The sequence below is a fragment of the Diadema antillarum genome, unplaced genomic scaffold, assembly GCF_040938485.1.
Source record: "Diadema antillarum isolate AM-2024a unplaced genomic scaffold, OU_Dant_1.0 seq00001794_RagTag, whole genome shotgun sequence".
NCBI lineage: Eukaryota > Metazoa > Echinodermata > Echinoidea > Diadematoida > Diadematidae > Diadema > Diadema antillarum.
In genome coordinates this window covers 660,508-687,099 of record NW_027272472.1, presented here as the reverse complement: position 1 = coordinate 687,099, position 26,592 = coordinate 660,508, and the positions used below count along the sequence as shown (strand labels likewise).

At 37.9% G+C, this 26,592-nt stretch overlaps 1 protein-coding gene across 1 annotated transcript in view; it reads right to left on the bottom strand.

Moving 5' to 3' along the window:
* Nucleotides 1–5,206: 5,206 nt before the first annotated feature.
* The window catches only part of LOC139712357 (forkhead-associated domain-containing protein 1-like), a 30,414-nt gene continuing 9,028 nt past the window's right edge, over nt 5,207–26,592 (bottom strand). Inside the window, exons 8-27 of the mRNA XM_071624187.1 lie at nt 26,478–26,582; nt 25,703–25,810; nt 24,855–25,100; nt 23,665–23,863; nt 22,869–23,057; nt 21,726–21,853; nt 20,920–21,009; nt 18,594–18,831; nt 16,565–16,688; nt 15,878–15,984; nt 14,755–14,914; nt 13,868–14,000; nt 13,137–13,275; nt 11,941–12,179; nt 11,232–11,504; nt 9,712–9,825; nt 9,140–9,223; nt 7,527–7,598; nt 6,760–6,828; nt 5,207–5,295 (exon numbers count right to left, since the gene is read on the bottom strand). Of these exons, the coding sequence (XP_071480288.1) occupies nt 5,284–5,295; nt 6,760–6,828; nt 7,527–7,598; nt 9,140–9,223; nt 9,712–9,825; nt 11,232–11,504; nt 11,941–12,179; nt 13,137–13,275; nt 13,868–14,000; nt 14,755–14,914; nt 15,878–15,984; nt 16,565–16,688; nt 18,594–18,831; nt 20,920–21,009; nt 21,726–21,853; nt 22,869–23,057; nt 23,665–23,863; nt 24,855–25,100; nt 25,703–25,810; nt 26,478–26,582 (2,829 nt within the window). The 3' untranslated portion in view covers nt 5,207–5,283. The remainder of the gene's footprint in view (nt 5,296–6,759; nt 6,829–7,526; nt 7,599–9,139; nt 9,224–9,711; nt 9,826–11,231; nt 11,505–11,940; nt 12,180–13,136; nt 13,276–13,867; nt 14,001–14,754; nt 14,915–15,877; nt 15,985–16,564; nt 16,689–18,593; nt 18,832–20,919; nt 21,010–21,725; nt 21,854–22,868; nt 23,058–23,664; nt 23,864–24,854; nt 25,101–25,702; nt 25,811–26,477; nt 26,583–26,592) is intronic.

Below are 26,592 nucleotides of genomic sequence, written 5' to 3'. Positions count from 1 at the left end.
CTGTTTTTAATGCTCTCCCACAGGGCTATGTAGTAGAGTTCCCAAAGAGCTAGAAGAGTTGGATTCAGCAGGCAAGTTTTCTCATTTTGCTGCAGACTTGCTAGTTTCCTTTCAGCCTTTTTTTTTCTAATTTCTCTTTTGTTCCCCTTTTTTTTTAGGTGAGGAGGGGTTCCAGTGTCAACGCTACTAAAAGTGAACTCAATGATATAAACAGGCTAAAACATGACATATAGACCATGGGATGACCCTCAAAATTCTGACTTTTCGTTGTCCGTCAGAGAGCTTGACCTAATTTTTCTTTAACAATTTAGTTTAAAATATACTGCATCCAAAAAGTTGTTGGCTTTTTTGCTAAAGTTGCATTTTACTTCAAAAATGATTTTTAAAGCCACAAAATAAGAGGCTTTGAATTAGCATGAACGAGGTCACCATAGACGTGTGTGCAGTGACATGCCTGAGTGGTCAGCCGTGTGCATCGGTACATATGTGCGTGTGTGAATGTTGTGTGTGTGTGTTAGGTACAGGAGTCAATGGGATTCGCATCCTCTTTCAGTGTGTTTCATATCTTCATGCACATAAACTGTGTGTATTACTACAGGGATAGTTTGTTGATCACGGACTAGACTTCTGATGCACAATGAATGTAGTTTTGTTGTGTATTCTCTTAAAGAGGCTTCTTTTCTGATGTAATGTGTGATATATGTTCTCTCAGCTTTGTAAACAAATATTTTCAGAAGAATCCTTTTGAGTGGTTGACAGTATACAAGCATGCTTTTCAGTGGGCCTCTCAATCTCATGCAGTTCCTTTTTTTTTTTTCTCCAAGCATAACTTTTTGTTTCGCCGGTATGCATGTATAATTTTATTTGTTAACCATTATCAATCATGAAAAGTTGAATTCATTTCTGTGTTATAATTTCTGACTTATTCTGTGGTACGTTATGCTGAAAAAGAGAAAAGAATAAAATAAATGAATTGAATTGATTTGAATCTAAAGTCGTCCAGCATGTCACAATTCATTTGTATACATCAATGATACACAACTTGTAAACATGCAATTTTCAGTTCAATTCAAATAAAATTTTATTTCGAATAGCGTGTTTGTATTAGGGGGTTATATTCAAAGACAACGAAACTTACAATGACGGGGTGAATGGGGGTTGAGACAAAATTTTAGTCGCTATGGAAACAAAGAGGTGACTAGGAGGTAGTATTCATAGAGCCATAGGCCTACTGCATTAACTCTTGGCTCAACAACAATTCTAAGTTATGGTAGGACAGAATGTTTAGGATTGACCAGGGAGGTGATTAAATCACCCTGGTCGTAAATCATGGTTTAACTGATACACTTTGTCCTAAGTTACCATGGCTGGATGTTGTCTGATGTACAATGGGGTCATTCTAACATTCTAGTGGTAGGCCTATACTCGAGGGATGATAGAGGTCTGTGATTCACTGCAAGTGGAGATAGAGTATTGCTGGAGGTCAATGACTGGCCGGAGAAAAAGAGACAGTTCTGGTCATCATAGTGGGATGGATGTAAGGAGTTAGAAAGGGAATAGAATATCATTTTACAATAGAGCTCAGTGGTAGTATCATTGTACTGTTGACAATGCACACAATCACATCATGGAAGCTTTGCCTGATTTGACAGGGGTTTATGAATCTTCTGACTCTTCAGACTCTGGAAATTCAGCTGAGCGTTGTATTCATGTGTCATCAAAACAAATAGGAAAAGTCATACCATTTCAAGAAAAAAGTTGGACAAAAATTGTTGGTTGCTGTCTTCGTTGGGCTAAGATTGCTGACTCGTTAGAAGAAGATGCAGCAAAGAATTTTGCCAAGAAATGTGGCATTTACGTCATTACATCGATACCAGTGTGTTTCTCTAGTGAAAGGAAAAAGAGTGCTGGATACCATCGTGGCTGTTATCTGAAGTTTTGTCATGTTGGGAAACTCCAAAGAGCAGAATCTAGGTATTTGCACAATGCATATACATCAAATAGATATGCATTTGGTTGGACACTGTCTCATACTTAATGATATGCACAGCAAATAATCTCACCGTGGGTGCATCTTTTTGTAACAAGAAGTGGCTGAAAGCATATGCTGAAGATTGAACTTTTCCTTCGTGACATTAATTACAACAATATGTCAAGATATGTTTGCATTATTTAGCAGTGAAAATACACATGTAGGCCTTCACTTGTAAATCGCGTATTTACATACAATATGAGATTTGTATCCCTGAATATTTTTCATTGTACATGTACATCATAATAATAAAAAAAGGGCTGTTAAACTGGTTCAAAGAAGTGATTTTGTACTAAAAGTTTGTGCATATGTGACATTGTAAAAAAATTTGCATCTTGATAGACTTTTGTGGCAAAATAGTCTTAAAGATAAATTAAAATTTGTAGCAATCAGAGTTATTGTTTATGATAGTCATACTGTTGAACATACTATGAAAACACACTTGTTAGTTTGTGTTGCAAAGCAAAGTAGGCCTATACATTTAATGAATAGAACACAGAAGTGATGAATTGATAATATTTGGTATAAGTGTAATTTCCATTTTATACATGTGATAGAATCAATTATTTTCTTGACAATTATTTCCTCTTTCTTGGGATGTTGAACTTGCCCTATGCCAGTAAAAGAATATGAAATTTGGATTCCCATGTTCACAAATAAATAATCTCTATTAAAGGTACATCTGTACTCTCTAAAAAAAAAGTCGAGTGAAAATATTCACTCTTAAAAGAGTGAATACAAAAAAGAGTGAATTGAGAGTGAAATTGGAGTGAAGTTTTGTGGATCCCTGACGTCACTCTAAAACGAGTGAAAAAGAGCATTTTCACTCCAATTTTACTCGAAATTCACTCTTTTTTGAATTCACTCTTTTAAGAGTGAATATTTTCACTCGACTTTTTTTAGAGAGTAAAAACAATAGAAAAGAAAAAAAAGAGTGTTCTTGAATGTAAAGATTAAAGAAACCACACAACCATACAGCCCTTTTTTCTGTTTGCACTATCTACAATGTATGCTTATATTTCTTGGTTGACCATTACGTTTATGTCCATTGATCTAATGATACTTATGGACCACTTTGTGTGACTGAAATTGAGATCAAATTAAAGTGAAATAGAAGTGATTTGTAAACTGAACATGCAATATAGCATAGGTATTCCGATGTGAAACATTTTGTAAGTTCTCATTTGACTTTAAAGTACCTTGTGCACTATTTTGCCTGTGTTGCAAAAAGGTCTGATGTGCGATATATATATATATATATATATATATATATATATATATATATATAATATCGAGAGAGAGAGAGAGAGAGAGAGAAACAGAGACAGACAGACAGACAGACAGAGATACAGAGACTGTGTGATTGAATAGTTTAATTTTTTTTTTAATAATAAGAGATCATATCAGCTGGCAATATGATTATGAATTATTTGTTATTACAATGACCAAGGTCTGAGTATACACGTAATTTTACCCCTGGATAATGTGTGGATGTGGAAAAGCTTTAATTAAGCACTTAATTTGGAAACCAAATGTAGTGCATCACTGCAGTTTGTACTCTGTGTCATTAAGCTCTGATCACATGCAGCTTAACTTGGAAACATTTCCTGTACATACGGACCCTAACCCTTATAACCCCACTGGGCATTTTCCCCCAGTGATCAAAATACACAGACCAACCAAGAAAGAAGAAATTACTGTATCTTGCATAAATTAATTAAATTTACATAATCAAGTACAATCATGCAGGTGACTGATTTTACCACATTTATATTTGGAATCAGCACCCCCAATTTAACAACTGTGCTAATTTTCATTGCTCCACAAATGAAGACTCGCTCTGAAAGTATGAAAATACTATGTTCTGCATAAATTAATCTAATTTGCATAATCAAGCACTGATACCAAGTTAACATGATGGCTAATGATTTTTCATCATTCATAAATGAACTCAGCATCCCAAACAACTCCAATGTATGAATTTTCATTGGTTCAAATGCATGATACCAAGATGAAATAGAAATAATAGGAATTTTGCATAGAATACCTGAAATTTGCATAATTAAGCATTATTATGAAAAAGAGCACACATTTCTGACTAAATGACATTCATATATGGACTCAGCACACAAAAATTATCCCAGTTTGCTAATTTTCAGTGATTCAAATGCAGACCCACCAACACAAACTGAAAATATCACATTCTTGCATAAATTTGCATAATTAAGCACTAATATCATTAGAACGTGCATGTTGCTTACTTGGCAACATTGATATTTGGATTCAGCACCCCAAATTACCCTAGTTTGGCACATTTTCAGGTGGAGCCTAAATACGGACTACGAAACTCAAAAACTAAGCTGATTTTTCCATGTCATCCCATGGTCTAATATAATTATGCTAGAGTTACAGGTCCTGTTTACCTTTGAGAGCAGTGATCTAAAAAATGTTGAAGATATCACTTTTGATGCATATGTGTGGGTCAGTTGTATCACAAGCATTATACCATACAAAATTTTTGCAATAAAGCCTTAAATATAAGGAGATATCACCATTTTTCTCATTAAACCATAACTGTTGATGGTTTAGTCTTCAAACATTTTAATTATAACTATTGCTCACATTTTGTATATTTAACAATAACTAACTGTAAAAAGGCTTACGATTGATGACATTTTGATATGACAACAGACTTGACAAGAGTACTCCAATGACTAAAACCTTTCATCCTCCTTGAAGTCCATTCTATCTTTAACTCATCACACCATGATTCCTGTCAGTTTCTGACTTGCTGGCCTTACATGGTTTATACTGAGATAAAATTGCTGAATTATGTCTTACTTCCTCCCTTCTGTCTTTCATAATCATTCACCATAAAATGGATGTTGCCATGGAAACTGTACAGTCCACATCTAACACTTCAGTCACTCAGTGTGTGTGTATAGTAGCATGACATTAACAAGGACCAAACTAAATTCAATCTCACAAGAGCTGGAACTCTTGAACCAACATCTTGATAGCGAAGTTACTAACATAGGTGAGAATTGTGTCACATAATCTTCTGACATCTTTGTTGCTAAACATGGGTAGCGTACCATGTAAGCTGGGCTCATGGGTTTTCTTGGCTGAAATCTGCTATGCATCACAAACAAAACTATAAAAAAAAAAAATCACCCTGCATTCATGACGGAGATCTGTTTGCAGCTGAGGAGTGGGATGAGAATCTTCACTTGTAGCCTCCATGCAGGGAGCTATGTCATGGCCTGTAAAAACAGAAAGCGAGAGAAGTGGGTGGGGACGGAAGGGGAATAAAAAATATTAGTCTTTACTCTGAAGTGAAGATACAGGAGTATACTTTTTAATTTCCTCATTCCAATCCTTCTATGTCAAAACTACTCATTCACTTGGAATGAATCCAAAGGAAAAATAAGCTGAAATCAAGGAAATATCTGGTACCTGTTAGTGTTCAGTCACAAATTCTTTGTTGGTTTGTGGCCATCTAATGTACTGAGACATAAGACTGACTGTTGTATCAGTTACATTACCAGGTTAGTACACATGTCTCTAATGCTCTGAGCACAGTGTATTTTGAAGCTTTTTTTATGCTCCTAATGTACCACAGAGATGTGACTCCACCCAATTCTATCACTGGATACAGGCCAAAATAAAAGTGAAATAATGAAAACTAAACCCAAGTAACCACTTCAATATACATTTCTTTTGCATCACATTTCAGTTTCATTTACCATCAAATCATGCACTAGGGATATGGTGTAACCAGGAACTTGGCATGATTACAAATAATTAAAGCCATTTTGAACTAGCAATGTGACAAAGGGTGCGTTTATAAGATTTTGCGTGCCTAGAATCACTGTTTTGAATCACTGTTTTGAAACACTGTTTCAAATCACAGTTTCGTCGGGAGAGCGTTTATAAGATTTTTTCTCCGAGCGTGTGCCATTGTGCAACTCACTCTGCGCAGTTTTTTCTCGGCAAAAGGTCAAACAGGGTGCGCGCAAGGCATTGTGACGTCATTATAAACAGTGTTTGCGATCGTGGTTGCATTTATAAGATTTTTGAAACACTGATTCTACAGAAACACTGTTTTGAAACGCACTATTTTGTGCGATTTGAATCAGTGTTTCAAAACACTGCTTCAAATCACGGCGAGCGTTTATAAGAATTTTTTTAGAGCTAGAATCACTGTTTGGCCAGAAACAGTGTTTCAAAACACTGTTTCTGGCCAGAAGAAAAATCTTATAAATGCACCCTAAATCACATGAATTTCAAATGTTGGATTTCAGACTTTCAAGTGTGAAAAGTATTTTCAAGTGGGATAATTTGAGTGGAGTGAATGACTAAATGAATGAAATGTGGGATATAAACATTGTTATAATAACAGCCAGGTACAGCTACATGCCAAAGTGGTAAAATAGACAATGAAACGCTAGTGATGAAATATAAAACACAAATATGCATCACAGCTCTTCTCTCTTGTCAAAGATTTGCATGATCCTGAAGAATGAATTTACTATACCATATATCACACCTCAAGGAAACTTAATCAGATTAATGATTCTTGCATTCAATAGTTTTTATTGCAACTGACTGACAAATTGCCTTACATCGATGAAGGGCAATTCGTCATGTAGTTGAAATTCAGAAACTTGTGTAGACATCTTTACAAGGAAAGGCTGAACTATGAGTTCAGTTAATATCACTCTTACCACTGCATTTTCCATGTTGATGAGTCTTGCTGTTGTTTCACATAACTGCTGATCTTTTGCTTGGAGTTCCTGAGAGAAAAATGAGGACAAAGTCTTTCATTAATAGTGTCAAGCTGGTAAATGTGTAAAGTTCCTGCTATTTTGAGAAAGCAGCCATTATCATATACATCATTATCAGACGTTGATAAGGAAGAAGTAAATGATCAGTTTTTGTATACATTATTTGAAGAAATGCCATGCAGACATTCTCATTTCCTTTTATTTACATGTGTATGCCTACAGGTGCATCTCAGCTCAATTCATCCCACAGCCGATAATCATTTTAGTAACAAATTTTGCATATTTCAAATCAACACTGCTAAATCTAAGAACATTTTTTTAGGGGTGGGGGAGGGGCTGCAGGCTAAATCTTTCCTATTTTGTTTTTTAAAGACCAACAAAGGTGGTGGTGGTGGAGGGGGGGGGGGTACACTGCACCCCCCCCCCCCCCCCCCCCAATGATTCTGTGGCCACTGCTTATAATGAGTGTTTTGTTTTGAAGTTTATCAGACTTACAATCAGAAGTATACTATCAGTGGTGATAATCATGGAACATACAAACAGGAGAATGCACTCATATATTCCATCTACAAGCACAATACAATCTAGGAATATACTGTTTATACTTCATATGTCACGATTATTATGAAATAATGCTAAAACTCAATGTCCACTAATCTGACAGGGCAATCACACTATGACAGGTGGTAAGACAAGAGATAACTTACTGCCTTGAGGCTGTCCAACTCGTATTCCTTGCGGATTATTTTCTCCTTTTGCAGCTTCTTCTTGGCGTCTCTCTGAAATTGCAATTATTGAAATAACATGTTTAAAATAGTGAGAGACGTTAAATGGCTATACTGATGTACACAAATTTACTTAATTTCTAGTGAATAACCAGCAATTATACCAACTGCAGCAAGAAATGAAAGATGACAACTGATGGTTGACCATCTTTCTTGAGATTTTTTAATAAGAAAAAAAAATAGATGGTAAGGATATGATCTCTGAAAAATTGTAATCAAATTGTTATTTGTTAGCAGTTTTATTATGAAAACTATTCTGTAAAACGTTGTACAGTTGAACCTCTCTTATCCGGCCTCCTTTTATCCGGATCTCTCTATTATACGGACGCAATCTCCCCGTGATTTTTTAAAAAATAATTACGGGAGGAAAGGGGGGTTCCCAACTCCTTGAGAACTCATACACTAACACACATGAATTACATATTACTTCCAACATGATTAACATAAATTACATCAAATTTCCTTCCAAATTGCTTACCTTCAGACATTTTAACATCCCCAAACATCCCCAAATCATCGCAAGAACATGGACAGATTATGCGCTCGAGTCCTCTCATATCGCATTGCCACATATAGGTCCATATAGCCGTCGATATGACTATGTTAGATAGACATGCATTGTTTCGAGTCATTGGCTGAGCAGCGAATGATATTGAACACTCAAAAATTGTTTACACACAGTACACACACAAAGAGAGAGAGGGAGACCATCTAACAATGGCGACCTACAGTCGACTTTGCCGAGCCGTGATGATCGAATTTTGAAGCGTAGTTTCGTCGACTCGTACAGTTTATTTTCAAGATCTACTTGATACATTTCTTAATAATTATTTAGGTAAATCATCCCAAGAATTTATAAAAGAAAATGATTTCATTCTTGCAAACACGAACCTCTATTTTGGGGTCTGTTACTGAGTGTAACAATGAAAAAGTTGCAGTATACACATTACTACATGTGGTACTACAATGGGCTACATCAGTACATGTGTATGTATATGTACATGTATAAAGCATTGAGTCTCCCGTATCCGGCCAAATCCCTTATCCGGATGAGCCCCGGTCCCGACTTGTCCGGATACGAGAGGTTCAACTGTATATGATAGACATTTAATGAGTCTAATTTTTCAAACATTTGGACTTCCCATACATTTTGCGAGTGGATAAATTTGCAACTGTGGAGTGCAGCAATGGATGGAAAACTATATGTCTGCATGTTGCAGTCTGTCATGATTACCACTGAAATTATTGTGTTATTGCATCCACAAGAAGCATTCGTCTTGTTCAAACAAAAACACTGCAAAATGTATGGCATAAACAGCATTCTGGTAAAGACATTCAAATTACAATTTTTGTGGTTCTATTTGAGCTTTAGAATTCAGTAATAGATGTCTTAACTTAGTTCATGACGGCTATGTATGCACAGATACTATGATTATACAGATTTTGTATCATACTCATTTGTTTTCATACAATCAGTCTAAAGATGATATTCTATGTTTCGGCCATCACTCCTGCTGGAGTGTAGTGATACTAACCTTGTTGGTTTTCATTTCATCCTCGTAACATTTGTGCTTCGGCCACACCTGCCTGTTCTTCTCATCATTCTCCATGTGAAATGTCTGGAAAACATGGACAAGATTAAATTGATTAAGAGTACAGCATAACTTCTAAATATAGTGTTTGACACAACATTCCTGATCTTGTGCATTAGTTCACAAGCCATTTAGGAGACAATTCAATTCCAGCTTTATAGGAGTAAGCCTATCATTTGTTTGGTGTATAATTCTACACTAGTTGGTGCACAAAAAGTGCTAGTATTTTAAGACACATGCAATGAATTCATGCATCATTCACTTTTACTCACTCACTCATTACTATTTCTGTGATATTCTTTTCATTTCTAGACTTTCCCTTAGGCATTTCCATCACCTTCAATACTGTAAATTGGCACGAACCTAATCAAGATTGAAGACATTCATAATATGATTCTCCTCGAAAACAGAGATGTCTCCTCACAGAGAGGACATAAGTTTCATGAGCAAACATTCTGACATACAGTGTAAAACAATGACTGAGATTGAGACAGCCATGTGAGTAGACTACTGACTTTTTTGCTCTTGATTGCACTGTTGAGTCGTCTCTCTTTGTCCAGCTCTTCCCTCGTTCTCCTCAGAGTCTCCCTCAAGTAGTGAGCCTCCTCCTGGCGACTCCTCACGTCTCCCTGGAAACGGGAACAAAAGAGAACAAACAGGGATGCCTTTTAGAATGCTCTGATGAAGAGGAGCAGGGGGAGGAATATTGAGGGATGTCAATGACCCTGACAGCTTTAACTTCTGCCAATTAAAGGTGGAAGCTCATTTCTCTTCTTTTGGGATACAATATACAGATATGTTATCACAACCAAAGATTACTAATTATATTGCCATGTCGGTAAAGTAGTAACTATAAAACACATAGTGCGAGACTGAGTAGTGTGGGCAGCCTCAAGTGTTAATAGAAAGATGACAGGTGATTTTAAAGGATGCTTTTCACATGCCATAGTCAACCCATCTATTATCAACAGTTCTTTGTGTTACTATCACGATGTAGCTCTGTCAGTTGTTTTTTTTTTTCCTCCAGGTTTTTCTATGCTTCATAAGAGGCTTGACCACACTACAATCAACTAATGTTAGCAAAATAAGTTCCTGCTGTACTTGATTCATTAAAAACAAAAAGACAGAAAATGTAATCAAAACTTGCCCCTGTGCAGCAGAGTCAGAAGAATTCATGATGTCTAAAGCAGCAATGTCCAGACTATTCAAATTTAGAAGCACCGTGTTAAAAAGCAAAATACACAGTTTGTACGGTCATTTTATATCTCGCTTCAGAAGTTGTGCTATAAACATGTCATCTAATTGATATATTGAAAGTTTTCTATTTGTTCATGCATTCCAAGAAGAAGTATCAATTATGATTATGATATTACAGAAAGTACACAGCACACTTGTGGTGAAACCAATATTCCTTACAAAAGGAGCTGTATCTACTTAGAGTGTAATTTGCAACAGGTAGCATGAATTTACAACTACCATATTTTATTTCAGTTTGGAGACAAGAGAAGGCACATCATCAATTATGTAAAGCTAGGAAGTTTGTAAATGACATTTGAGAAGCAAAAGATCACTAATACCATTACTTTGTATGAACTTAACACCACTAAGATCTGAGATGATATATGATAAAATATGGAGTTACCTTAGTCCTAGTTTTAATACTCAATACACGTGTACATTACTTTCGATTCTAGCTATGACATAAATCATTCTGATACAGTGCAATGACTTACATTGTAGAGTATTGTGCTATGTGCAATACACAGCTTGGAATGTTTGTTGGTTTTCATTTTCCATTTGATAAGATGGCTGGATGGCCCATATTCAGCTGCACTACTGTAACTGGTCTTTTTCCTTGGGTTCCAGTTGTATGTAGTAATGGGACGGGGGAAATCACTTCAATGGGTTATGCACATTGCTCTTCAGACCTATATTTTATGTCCTATCCGAGGGACAGAGTGTTTTGCCTCTACTAATCTCAAGGAAAGAAATGTAATGAAATGTCACACTATTTAAATTGTTGTTTGTGACTTACAGCGAGACTCTCCACTTGTCCAGCCTTCTCATTGGCCACTCTCTCAGCCAATCGCAGCTTCTCCAGGTCCTTCTCATAATCTTGGAGGAGTGCATCCTTGCGCTCCAGCCGCTGGTTGAGGGTGCGTAGCCGGCTGGTGATGAGCTCATGGGCGCTGCCTCGTTCCCCCATGATGCGTTGCCGCTCGTCCCGGGGCAGGTGACATAAGGATTCTTGTCCCGGTACTTCCCCTAGATTCAGAAGGCGAGCCACTGTAGACATCAGCTCCATGTACTGTGGACAAACATGAACAGAAACACCCAAACAAAATTATAGCATCTTCATGACTATACTATTCATTACTTATCACTCATGACATGACAATATCTCTTAGACATATTTTTTCTGCTCAAAAGGTAGCAAAGAATTATCTGAATTCTGTATTTTATATATAAAATTACTTCTCCATGCAAAATTATACAAGAAACATGAGAAGAGAAAATGTAAAGATACAAATATGCATCATCGTGCTGTAAAAACTCCTCTATGTATGAAGTATGATAGGAAAACACTGAGTTGACTACAAGTACGAGTATGCTGAAAAAGAGAAGATAAATCAGAGGACCTATGACAAAGACACAGACAGACAGACAGACAGACAGGCAGACAAAAAACAGATCAAACTCATCAAAAGCAGAGGAAAAAATAAGTGGAGTGTGTAAGAACTCACCGCTGTTTCACTCTTATCCATAGACTGCTGGATTTCCACCCTGGCACTGCGTTCAATGGCTGCATCAGAGACGGAGGTAGACACCTGTCCCCTGGCCTTGGCCACTTCTCTTTCCAACATGGCTTCCGCTGTATGGGACTGACCAGATAGGGCCGATAGCTGGGCCTGCTTGGCTCTCATCTCAGCCAACTCCTTCTTCAGGAGGATCACCTGCTGTAAGGCTTGGTCATGGGTTGGCACTGGGTGGGGAATGACAAGAAATTCATCTCAATGACTTCATATGTCACATGCTACTGATAGATTGCTAGTATAACGGGTCACATGTATGACATTTGACAACAAATTGTACTATGCTTTAGAGACTAATGATAACCACAGATTTGAATGCATGTGGCATAGATAAGCATTAAAAAGACAATTATGACAATAAAATGTCAAGAAGTATAAAAAGAAGGGACAGTTTTAAAGTTATGGTCCGTCTACCGTATACGGCATATATTTCGCGAGTCTAAATTTTTGCAAATCGGGACTTCCCGACAATTTCGCGAGGGGTTAAATTCGCGATCGTGGAGTGCTGTACTGAACAGAGAAATGTATACCCATACGTCACATTCATATCGGCATAGAGTCAATATTTTTGCGTGTTTTTAGTTTTGTGAATTAATTGCAGCTGACTCGCGAAATTCGCGAAAATAAAAATCTTGCGAAATATTCGGCGTATATAGTATCAAGTGCAGATGAGACCTCTTCAATATCTATAGAACAAATTGTGAAACACTTTTGCATACTGGGATGTGTCACTCTCCTCAACAGCTCATATCAAGGTGTACTGCCATGGCTACACTGTACTCATCAATGATGATCATGCATTATGAAACAATAGAAAATCAGGGTTCTGGTAGGAAAACAAAATGACTAAAACTCCTAAAATGATGATGATGATGACATGTTTGGAGAAACTAATAATCTCTTTCTCTTGATATCCCAATATCTCTTGATTTTCTCCTCAGATCTCTCTCTTGGCGTTTAACCCATTGAGATAACCTGATTTTGCTATGAGGCACATTTCTCATAGACACCTATGTGAGTATACAAGGGACTAGTCTTCGATGGGTTAACTTGCTCTAAAGAGCAGCTAGTTGGTAAGTTTTGAATCTGCTGTAGTAGATGTAGCCTAGATCATATCTGATACTCACTAGGTGGTCTGTTCTGCTCCAGTCCTTTTATCCTCCCTCTGAGTTCACCCAGTGCTTCTCGTTGTCTAGTGATGACCTCCGCGTGACGTTCACCGCGGCACTGGGCTCCAACGGACGACAGCTCACTGGTGATCAGACCCTGTAAGCAAAGAGTTAACAAATAGTGGATGATGCTTACACGGACAGTAAGCTTTGGGGTAAGTTCCAGCTGAAATGTGCTGAATTTCTCATTTATTTCAAAATCTCATGAGAGAATATATTGCATCTTTGAACAGTTAGATCCATGACAAGAAATATTGTTCTTCCAACCAATATTCTACCCACCCTTCACACATCACATCCTTGGATGTCTATTATAATGAAATGATTAAGAAAAAAAAGTCACCCCCTAACTTCAAGCACCCCTCCTCCCCTATATCTTCTCCCTCCCCTTAGGTTTTCCCCTCCAACAAATCATTCCTCCTTCCCTAGATCATCCCTCCATCCGAGATCAGCCCTCCATCCCGAGATCAGCCCTCCACCCCGAGATCAGCCCTCCTCCCTAGATCATCCCATCTCCTCTAGATCTTCCCCTCCCTCTAGATCAGCCCTCCTCCCCTAGATCATCCCCCTCCCCTAGATCATCCCTCCTCCCCTAGATAACCCCCCTCCTCTCCTGGATAATTCCTCCCCCTAGATAATCCCCTTCCCCTATCCCCCTCTCCCAGATCTCCCCTCCTCTGAATCCTCACCTCCTGCTCCACCTCCTCCTTAGCTCTCTTAGTCTGTTCCTGCTCAAGGTTCAGCTGCTGAGCCAACCTGTTTAACTCGGAATCCTTGAGAGCGGTGTCCTTCTTCTGTTTCAGTAGAAGCTCTTTCTGTGCACTGCAGGGAAAGAAAGAAAATGAAAACTATGACTTATGGCATCTATGGTGGGTCATGACTTTGAGACTGTGTATTTCCACAATTGGTTCCTACTCTTCTCAGTGTATTGCAAAATATGACAATTACTCATTGTGCCCATTCATATATGGCATTAGAGTATGCATACTTTTTATATCTCAGACTTAAAATCTCCAGATGTACAAGTGAGAGTGACAAGGCAATAAACTGAATAGCGCATCCACTAAAGATCCATGTGTGATAATCTTTCATGACTGTACAAGTGTCAATGCTGACAGAAATGGCAGGCACTAACAAGAGGCCATTTTAAGGTCTGCTTGTTATTCTTTTTTTAAATTCTAGAACACACAAACTACTGACAACAGAACTATGTTAGATTTGCAGTCTGAAACACATTTTACATTTCAGCCCTTGAGTGGACATTTTTGCAACCTTCAACATACATGATGGAACTGCCAGTCCTTGGAATACAAAACAATGAACCTGTATATCTTGTCAACTTTAATCACTTATTGATAAACCTAAATCTAACAACCTACTATTTATCTAACTTATTTATCTAACTATCTATCTGTACGTATATGTCAGTGTGAAGGCTTGAAATACTACAAAATGAAGAAATAAAATGAGACTACTGTAGTAGCCATTTACCACTGACTAATGATTCAAAGCTTTCTATCTCATTCTACTATGCCAAATGTGATTAGTTACGAGATAGCTTGTGTGTAAGACTCACGTTATCTCCTTGGTTAGGTTCTCTATCTCCTGTGACTTCCTGTCCACTAGTTCAGACAGCTTGACCAGCTGCTGTCTCTGAGTGGTTAGTTCGGCCTCCTGGTCCCGAATGACCGTCTTCTGGTTCTCCATTTCTTCCTTCTGTCTCTCACTCAGCTCACCTGTAATGAAGACAATTTAACCCCTTGTGTACTTTGAGTGCCAATTAGCACAGAAAACCCCATAGCATTACACACACTGTTCAAAGTCCCTGGTACAGAAGAGCTAATGTTTTCTATACACATCTGATTCTCACTTGACACCCACAAGGATTGTTATTAACCGGAGTACATTGTTGATATGTATTTTCCCCTCTAAACGGAATCCATAGAAAATGCCTGAAACATAATATGAAACATGAAGGAGGTACATAGTTATCAATCTGTATACGTATGGTTGCACATTTCATGTTTGAGAGAGAGCGTGACTGGCAATGGTCATTTGCATCATTACATTTAGTAAGCCAGGGATACATTTACAGTTAAATGTAACTGTATATGCTTCATCGTCATTAGACATGAAAAAGACAAGTTGCCATTCCCTATATATTAATTGGATAATGTGATTTCCTCTTCAAACTGTATCACTGGTTCTTTTCGCAAAAGCTCCTTTCACCTTAGCAGATTGGGTTCAGTTGTAGTGTTACATAACTACTTATGCTTTATCTGGAGACCTTGATGTTGTGCAGTCTTTATTAAACAGCACAAGTAATAATGTTTGAGCTTGAAAACCTCCACTGTTTATTTAGGGATACTGTGAGAGAAAGGCTGGGGTAAGGGTTAGGATGGGGCGAGAGTTGTACGGTGCACTCCTGTTATAATGAACATGGTTATAATGAAATACTGTTACAACGAAATAAAAATTCAAGCCGTAACATTATCCTCTCTATGTTTTTTATTGTTTATTTGTTCAGATATAACGAAATTTCAACATAACAAAAGTATACTGCCGGTCCCGAGGATTTCATGATAATGGAGTCCACTGTAGTAAGGCTTAGGGTGAGGGGTGGGATGGACATAGGGGTGGAGTATTGGCGTAGGGTAAGGGTTGGGGTAAGCTTTGGGGTGGGAGGGATAGTGGCTAACCTGTCAGGTCAGATAGTCTGGCCGAAGCTCCTGCCAGGTCTCTCCTCAGGGCCAGGACCACGTCTTGTTGGTCCTGGATCTCCTTTTTCAACACACCGTTTTCTTTCCTGGAAAAGAAAATTCAACATTTTTAATTGAATCTATTTTATAACATTAGATAAACAGACAAACAACAAACATACAAATTATAGTGGAGAAATCACAAAGACCACTACACAAATACTCAAGCCTCTGACAAGATGAACCGCATTGTAAACATGTAGGTTGCCAACTGATGTCAATGGGGTTTTTTCTTAAATATATTGCATACATTTATGATCATCACTAAGTGTAACAATTTCAAGTTATCATATGATCACATGCAACAGCAATTCTATCAGTTTTCAGGTATTATAAACAACATACACATACAGTTATAGTCTTTAACTGCCCATATCTTCTCTACCTGTCAAAGTCTTGAAATCACTATCGATAACTAATCATGATGACATGCTATCTTGTATTGAGGGTTTTTTGTCTCTCGACTGCTATGACATATTTTGCCCCAAATAAGAAATAGACACATCAGGCATGTCAACTTTACTCAGATCTTGTGGTAGAGTATGAGTGTGGGTCTTACAAGAAATTTTCTTGGCTCACGAGTAAGCTGGATATATGGATGAAGAGAGGAGACTAATCCAAACTTACTTGAGGAGGTTAATGGTATGTTGGAGTGCGGGAACCTCAGCTGAGGGCTGGGTGACGATGACCGGTTTGGCAGGAGTGGAGGCCTTGATCCTCTTTAGTTCTTCATCAGCCTCCTTGGCTTGTGCTGGAGGTGGCATGGGATGGAGAGGGGTGGGAGACAATGGTTGACAAAAACACATGAACATCACATCATATTTCTTTCTCTCCTTTCCAGTACGACAATCATTTCTTGACCGTGGTGAAATGTTAAAATATTTTTCCTGGTAAAATCAATCCCCTTTTCTCCCTTTTCTATAAACCTGCACCTCCTAACTATCTCTTATTCTGTCACTTTTTGAATGGGTTTGGATGGTCCAATCTAAACATCTTATACATCAAAGCTTAGACCTTACTCTTGTATACAAAGTAGAAAAGTGGAAATTCATTCTGGCCTACTTTTTGTGAGTTTTCAGCTGGGCAGTCACATAATAGTAGATTCTCTATTTCTTGCTGTTTGGTGTGTATGGGCACACCTAATAAATGAGAAATGTTCCCACTGATTCCCAAACATAATGTTTAGATTGCCACATCTATCCAATGTATGAGTACTTTCATGTGTCTTTGTTGCATAATCCATTTTCTTCTTCAAATCATGCATAGAATGAGATAGATTCATTAATGTCAAATGACATAGTAATGTAAAAGTGGATATTTTCATGGAGTAATTTTGGTGTTCGGCCGAGTAAGATGAGTCTTGCTTGTTTTTAATTCCTCAGAATCAAGACATCAGCAACAGAAACATATGGTATGCAAAAAATATTCATGTGCTTTTACATTTGGGATAGTTTCTAGTTGTGCAAAATGCGTGAAATTTCAACACCGCAAAAATTTCCACTTTTACAGTAACAGACACTATTAAATTTTTCCCAAGCCATTCTTAAAAAGAAGCCAGAAACAAAGAAAACACTTTGAGTCAAATAAAGACACATTCAAAAAGCGATGAAGTATTTCACTGTACATGTTCTATCCTAGCAATTCAAGTCTTGGTTGAAAAATCATGATACCATTGTACTTGGTTAAGAAATGATTCTCACACCAGACTTACACAATTACATGCACAAAACACTAACATGTTTAATATCAAAGTCCAAATGGAAGAATCAGTGAGTGATAAGGGATGAAGATTACAGAAGTCTGGCAGAGGTCAGATCAGTTCAGCTCAATAACTCTACTGATAATAGGGTCTGTCTCATTTAGTTTGTTGACAATAACAACAGATAGTGTCAGCATGCATCGATGCTACAATAGATCACTTGACACGACTGTTTACACAGCTTGGTGGCAACAAAGGCTGGTAGACCTATGAGCATGGATTATCTAATATCACCATGGTTGAGATACATGTATGTCAACATGATTTGAATCAACTAGTGCTCTTAGAAACAAAGTCAACTTTAATATCTTGTAGTTTTGTAAGAAGAAAAGTTTATGCTACAGTTGAAACTGGAGAAACACACTGAGAGCACAGACCTCTGTCTGCCAAGCAGATCATTTCAACCACTGATCTTGTTCTTCCATAGAGATCAGTGATTTCTACCATACGTATGCATCCTGGAAATTGCTTGATTTCCCAATATAGAAACCTTTTGTTACGTCATCAATGCCAGCTGCGCGGCGCACCTTGCGATGGAACAGAAACTAGAGCACGCACTATAGTGCGCACATGCAAATCTCAAATACGCGCAGCCTAAACTCCCAAATTCATTGACCCTACCTGCAAAAATATCAAAAATCCTTTACAAATTCCCTAAATATTCCCGGGTCACTACCAAAATTTAATCATCTGTTACTTGTGTCATTCTAAACCTTCCGTATAAGTTTCATCCAAATCCGTTCACCATTTTTTGAGTTATTTTGCACATGAACAAACAAACAAACCAACAGTAATGAAAACATAACCTCCTCCCTTGGCAGAGGTAATATTCCTTCATATTATATCCTAGTCAAGGTATTAGGCATTGATGACAAGAGAGATGTGTTCTCAACTCACCAGCGAGTTTCTTCTCAAGTTCCTTCACCTCCTTCTTGGAGGCGCTCTGTTCCTGGACGGCCTTCTTAGCCCGCTCCTCCAGGGAGACGATGGTGAGGGCGTGCTGGTGGATCTGCTCCTTGAAGGCAGCCACCTGTTTCTCATGGCTTGAGATGAGTTCAGTGACCTGTCCCTCCAGGTGGCTGGCTGATGACTTACGAGTCTCCTCCTGGAGACGAAGCTCTTCTCTCAGTTTGCTCTGGTTTGGGGGAGAGAAAGAGGGTTGGGGTGATTTAGTCTGGGGTATACACTGTTCAATGAAAATCACCATCTCCTGTCTCAACATTAAAACAACAACAACAATACACATACTTATCAATCTTGCAACACATACAAAACGGAAGACATTAAAGATTTAAAAAAAAAAAAAATTTAAACTAAATACAGGCGACTCCCGTTATACCAAAGTTCTTGGGACCGGCAGTTTTCTTTTGCTATATCAAATTTTGTTAGAGTCAAACAAATAAAGTACATAAAGATATGTAAATAATAATTTTTGGATCTGATTGTTTACTTCATTGTGACAAAATTTTGCTATAATAGCTGTGTTCATTATAACAAGAGTGCACTTTACCAGAGAAACTGTTTAGTGCTAGAGAAAACAATTACAAAAAGTGGACCTTTGTCGATGTCTCTCTCTTCCTATTATGGTTTTTGGACTGAAATTCATTACATGGACTTCAGTTTAAATTAAGGATAAATTCTTTCAGATTCACTCATTACTGCAGTGCACTTTAGAAAACAACAAATTCAAAATATGATAAGAAACAATAAATCATACTATATCAATGTGCGATGTCTGGAAAAGGTGATTTCAATGTTGAGTGCAACTTAGGATGGCAACATGAAAAGGCACCAAGGCAATATATCACATGATAAAAATTCATGGACAAACCACACACACAAAAGCACTACATGAGATCGGTAACAAACGTGATGCATACCTGACTTCTGATTGTGCACACTATTTTCAAATGGGCAACGGAGTTATCTCCTGAGCCTGCTACTCTACTGCACGCTGACTTGGGACTGAATATTTGATTAGATTGATGCTCCCTATGCTGGCATAATTTGCTCATGAATGCAAACAATCGTGTCAGACAGGACACAATGGTTGCCTCAACTGGGTCGCCATAGCAACATCACGTTACTAATCACTGGCGGCTGCGCCATTGGCAAATATTACAACTGCAGCTGGGAATATTCATCGTCAATTAGATGCTAGACAGCCATGGTACAATAGGTGAACTATCTCAAGGCCGCTAGCTTAGAACACCTGTCCCTGCTATTTTTATGAGGCACGGGAGATCTGTTTTGTAATTGAGAGCTCCACTGTAATAATGACATGATGTGTCAATCAAACCCAATTATGATGGATGCACATGAATGACTTTACCAAACAGAGGCAGTCACACGTGGAATTGGAAAATTGAGCTCTTTATAACTTGTGGTCAAACATGTTAATGAGCCAATATTAGCTTCTACCCTCAGGGTCTACTTCAAATCAGATCTCTTTCCTTCTCTCTCTCCCTCTGTCTCTCGCTGTTTGTCCACCTGCCTCTTTCTCTCTCTTTCCAGCTGAATCCATTGCTTTCTTTCTTTATTTTACAAGTCAAATTATCATGCTTTATCTTGGGATTTTTGTTTGTTTGTGTATCATTCTCCACTTGATCTAATCTAGTATTTATTCAACACAAGCTGTCAGAATTACATGAACTAAAAACTTTCCCTTCTAACTTTTGATAACAAAAATAACTTGCATACACACAGATAGATGTGTAGAGATATAGCAGAGCTTAAACTTGCTTAAACTGACAAACGTTAACACCCACTGCTGCTTAAAATATCTGATCAAGCTACAAGTGTGAACAAACACACGCACCTACTAATGTAAAGATTGAAATGACAGATTTATATGGAGTGATAGTACATAATATTTCCAATGTTTGTTTTTCATAAGGTCACAATTGTTGTCAACATTTGTAAATTTCACTCTAAAACCATTGGAGATGAGTTTGGTCAGCCCTTTAAAATTTAAAGAATCCAGTCCCTCAACAAATTTTCTGTTTACTGTAAAACATGATATATTCGCGGCATGAAATTTTCGCGAGTTGGAGCCGACAGCCTTTTTCGTGGCACGAAATTTTCGCGAATTGCTACTGGCATTCAATGCATGTATATAGTAGACAAAAGCTTTCGCGTGCATTTTAATTTCGCGAATTTTGGCACTCGCGAAATTCGCGAAATTAAAATGCACGCGAAAATTCCTCGTTTTACAGTATCTCACCTCTTCTTGCTGGAGTGCATCTATTTGTGACTTTAGACTGGTTTCCATAGCAACATACTTCTCCTCATCTGAGCCTTTCTCCATTAGTGCCTGAAAAAAAAGGAAACAAAGATAATGATTTTTAATACATGTAAACTATGTCTGATTGTTGTCATCATCATTATGTCAGCATAGCATGAATACATTTATAATGATAATTAATAATCAACATTGTCAACAAAACATTAACTTCACCTTCATCAGCAAACAAACAGTCTTTTAGACAGAATTCAAAGTTCAGTTGTGGGTTTATGACATCACCTCTGGACCACATATTCATAGTCACATAAACATATATAGACTATAGTCATATAAACATATATAGACTATATAGACATATAGTCATTATTGCATGTATGGCTGCCTTCAATGTCACTGTCATTGTCATCACCATTATCATCACCACAGCCATCACCACCCTCACCATCCTCATTATCACCATGACCATCATGATCATCATCACGGGAAATAATTTTCCTGGTATCACATCACAATTTAATACCACTGCCACACAAACTATTTTTGTCAGCAGTTTTCTTCCATGAAGGTGTACAGGATACCATTTGCAATATTATTCATCAGCTGAAATTGCTAATCAAATTTGAGTTGAAACATTTTCTCTGCATCATCACCATAATCATCACCATCATCATCATCATCACCATCATCAACATCATCACTGTCACCATAAACATCATCACCATCATCACTGTCATCATCATCACCGTGATGCCTAAGACCACTGTTGTCATGGAAACCCATCTCACCTGTCTGAGCTGCTCTAGGCTGGCCTCCTGCTGTTGTACCTTCTGTCTCTCACCCTGGAGAGTCTCCTCCAATTTGCTCTTCTCTCTCTCCCGGGCAGCCTCCACCGCTGCCTCAATCTTTTGATCACCTGGTCACGACAATCAACACAATGTCTTAGCATCAAACATGAGATAATCACACAAACAAGATAGAGCAAATTCCATTCTAAAGAAATTATGTGCAGACTCCAAAGGAAAAGAAGAATTGATCCATTACCTGCTGTTTACAAGGCAGGAGCAGAAAGACTTTCTACTGGGAGTTAGTGATACCTTAGAGAAAAGCAGGAAGCATGCAAGAATTGTCTTTTTTGTAGTAGAAAATATTCACACAATACAAGTCAACGAATTCATATAATTCTGGATAAACCTATTTATAACACATGGAAGACACCAAAGTTTCACTACACACACACACAAATGAATATACAGAGTGTATTACATGATACATGATACATTATGTCATCTTTCTTTCTTTTTTAGACACAAAACCTCTCCATGGAACAGGTCATATTTTACTCTTACTTCAACATAGTACACAGAATAAGCTGAACTAAAATTAAAATTTGACTGGTGATATATGCTGTATGGTGTTTAGAGAAATGATGTTAATGAAGTTTGTAACAATGATGGGGCTCAACTGACAGATGAGGTAATCACAGGTGTTTGTCTCTATCTGTGATATCCCCTAGATAATTTCTTTTCTAGTTCTCAGATATCACTCAGATGCTTTGTGTCCCTTCTCAAATGTTTTTGCACAGCTTTCAAGTTTGAGCACATGGAAAATGATACATAAGTTAGTGTTGACACTAACTTCAACACTAACTTTTTTTTCTCTCTTGTGGCCTGCTTGGGCACTAATACATTTACATTTCTAATTTTGTTGAACATAAAGTGTATCCTCCCAAAATAAGAGAACACTGAACAATCCATTTTGAATCTTAGTTGCATGATCCAGCCACAAAAAGAAAACTCTTTTCAAAATTTGGTAGCCCACAATAAATTTTTAGTGGCCCCAGGCCATCACAGATGTCAAACGCTGCCTAAGTGCAATTCTTCTAATGTAAATTTTAGCTAAATGGAATCCCTGCCTCCTATTGCACTAACCTTCTAATTTCAGTCTCTCGAGGGCGTCCTTCATAGTAGTCTCGTACTCTGTCTGCTGCCTCTCTAGCTTACGTTCCATCTCTGACCTGACCTCTGAGGCAGCGGAGGTCATGCCTACCTGGGCATTCTCCTTCAGCTTACGCTCCTTCTCACACTGTGCCCTCAGGTTCTCTACATGAGCCTCGAGATCTACCGGTGTGGAAGAGAAAGGAAGCACATTGTTAACAATGTCTGCAATTCAGCCTACGAGCTGCAATGGATATTGATCAATAAAACACCTTTTCAATTCAGTTCAATTCAATTCAATTCAATAAACACTTCACCTGTCGCATCATTGTCTCTTACAAACCTTTCATACCTTGCCTTCTAAGTATTCTTGTTCACATCAAAGATGTGACTGATTATCAATAGACTCAGCTTTGGATGCACGTGCCTGAGATACCTCTAAAATGAATGAATAGGTTAACAAATATCTTTTCTATTTGAGTCATATTGCTTCTAGAAACTTAAAGAGATTGTTTTTACGAGTGCTAAATCACATCAAAGAAACATACATTTCGCAGAAAAGAGGTTTCATGACATGATAAAATTCTGAATTTAAAAGGCAGAATTACAAACAAAATAAATGACAATCTATTGACTACTAAAGTTCTACAGGTAATCATTCTTTCATCCCATGAAACATTTGGAGTTTATCATCTATGCACAACTGATCAGGGAAAAGTTTGTACAAGATACATAAGGCAAATTACAGTGACACATATCCATAACTCTTAAATTGTTGCAAAGATTTTACCTTTGCCACCGGTCTTGATGTCAAAACCACATTTCTCCAGGGTGCTCTCAAAGGCCTGTTGCCATGACAACTCATTTTGAAGCATCATGGCGATGGTATCCTTGACATTCTGTAGAGACTCATCCACTGTGACAGACTGAAGGAGCTTGATCTCATTCCTGAGATGGGCGCAGGTTCTACCGCCTTCTTCCAGCCGTTTCTGAACAACAAAAAGAGACATGAACATGGTTTAATAATTGATAGTGCCTACTTATTGTATATAGCACACAAGCCCATCATTCGGTGCTCATTGTGCTTCAAGAAAAATAAATGTATTAACATCAGAGAGCGGGGAAGGAAATAACAAATAAACTAGCAAGCAAGCAAAAAAGGAACACAATTCTCCTGGATATAGCAAATGACACTTTTGATTAAGAGCTATTTGGTCTAATCTCTCTCTGTCCCTCTGACACACAAAGAAGACGGCCCTGCCAAATTCTTGTGACCATGACAAGTTGCAACTGATCGAGAAATGGCCCTTCGTCAACTTAAACATACACATCAATTATCCATTTTCTAGTAACAGCTGTGATAACAATCATGCACATACAGGTATATACTCAGGTGTGCTTCACTGTCATTGCCACATGTTTCTATGAAAAGCCATATTGGGAAGAAGCATTATGCCTACATCTTTGGTGATCTTAAAAAAAAAAATGATAACTTTTGCCTTCATATCACACAAGTAATGTACACTACACCAAAGATGAAATTCAAACAATGTTCTAACTCTCCAGGGAAAGTAAAATTAATCAGAGAACCCCATATCTTCAAATTGTAGATTGCCCCTTGGCGCGTTTCAAAAAGAATGCAGATTTTTATTTTTATCTATTTTTTTTTTGTGTGTGTATTTCAGGTCTATTTGCTTGTTTATGACACTCTATTAAAACTCACAAGTTCCCATAGATTTACAACTAACTTAATGTCTGTAATAAGTGTATCCATCCAGTATCAGGCACTCTCACTGCTCTACCACTCTGTATAAAACCTCCATAACTATTAACTTTTAATCCATGGGTCAGTCTCTGGTTTAAGGTCACCCATATCAAATTTGGGAATATGAAATGTGTCTTGTCAATGCGCTCCTTTGAGCATGTAATCAGTGTGGTGCTATTAAGAAAGTCTTCCAGGGAAATGAAAAGAAAACTTACCTCTGCAGCAATCAAGTGTTGCTTCAGGTTCTTGTGGCTACTCTTAGTCTCCTTACTGGAACTCTCCAGACCCTTCATCAAATCTTTCAGCTCTCGGACCTTGCCTCGGGCCTCTGTCCGCTCGGCGATCAGCTGTTTCATCGTCTCCACGAGGCTGTCATCGGTCACCTCAGACTCATCATCAGGTACCCTGAAGCCTGGGGCAGAGAATGCTGTCTGCATCACCCGGGTCCTGAACCGCTCCAGCTTTGAGATGTGAGGTATGAGATCAGAGATGAGGTGGAGACTCTTAGTAGGAGATTTAGTTTATAGTGGGTGAAATGTCTGACTCAAAGGTGGAAGGATCCTCATTTTAATCTCCATTGGGATCCTCTTATTCAACAGTGTTTCTTGAAATGTCCTTTCTATTTTCAACATGCAGCCTTTTATCATACATAGATATGTGAAGTGGTTTGTTGTTGTCTTTTTAATATTAATTGTTGTTGCTTAAATTTGATTGCAGACAATCCTGACACGAAACATTACTAGAAGGCATTTTGATGAAAAGTTTGATTGCTTACATAAGACACTGTAAAACCAGACATTTTTGCATGTATAAACATTAAAGAATTTTATGAGGAACCAAGATTCACTGAAGTAAAATGCAGAGAAAATTGTTTGTCTGCACAATTCCTTGTATGCCAGTGGCGATTCACAAAAGTTTCATGCCACAAAAAAGGCTGTCGGCTCCAATATGCCAAAGTTTCATACCAGAAATGTTTTGGTTTCACAATAGCTTCAATACCATGGATAGCTTGAATCATGAGGTAAATTTTAACTGAGGTCCAAGGTTTCTGTCTGCCACCAACCTGTTTCCTGGCCTGCTCTATGTCCACTCTCGCCTGTTTCTCGGTCCGTTGGGATTCCAAGAATTTCTTCTTGAGGTCCTCCTTCTCCGAGGCATACCTCTCTTGGGTCTGTGGGAGAGGACAAAAAGATCATTTCATTCTCTACAAAAGGCTGGTAGGGCAACAATACATCACTTCCTACAAACACCAGCAATACTGTGCACATAATGATATCACTGTAAGACAGCTAGATGCATGGTCATGGATTTGATTTTGGACTTCCTGAGCAGAGTATCAAAATAGTGCGCTTTTGTCTAACAATTCATGTAATTTGGCCTCTTCAAATATATCTGGTTGGACTGTTATAGAAATCTGTGTACACAGATACAAATAATGAGACCCGCTAAAGTGGCATGTTTTTAATTCCTGGAAAACATCTCGCCTAATTAGAAATAAAAGTACATTACTCTTCTTTCCCACTTCAGTTTGGACAGCTGGGTTAGCCATTACATACTCTTAAGTGATTGAATTAATGTAATGATAGAATGAGAGAGTGTGTAGAGCGTTGCAACATTATGTTTCTTTTCTCTGTCATGCTTCTATTAATGATTTTAAATTAGGTGGGAAAGGGTGTGAGGTACATGCAATTGTCAAAAGAGAGACCCATTTGACGTCACGTAGACTCTACCTATCGATGTGGATATTGCCTGTGACTTTATACATATTATATAGATACTTTGCCTGTACTTCAAAGAGATAGAATGTAATGGTTGGACTATTTGTAAAGTACACTCACCCTCTTGCCTTCTTCAGTCTGTGTCCGAAGGTCATCGATCTCTTCCTTCTGTGAGGCAATCTGCTGAGTAAGGGTCTCAATCTTACTCTCAGCTCCTTTCAATTTCTGCACAGAG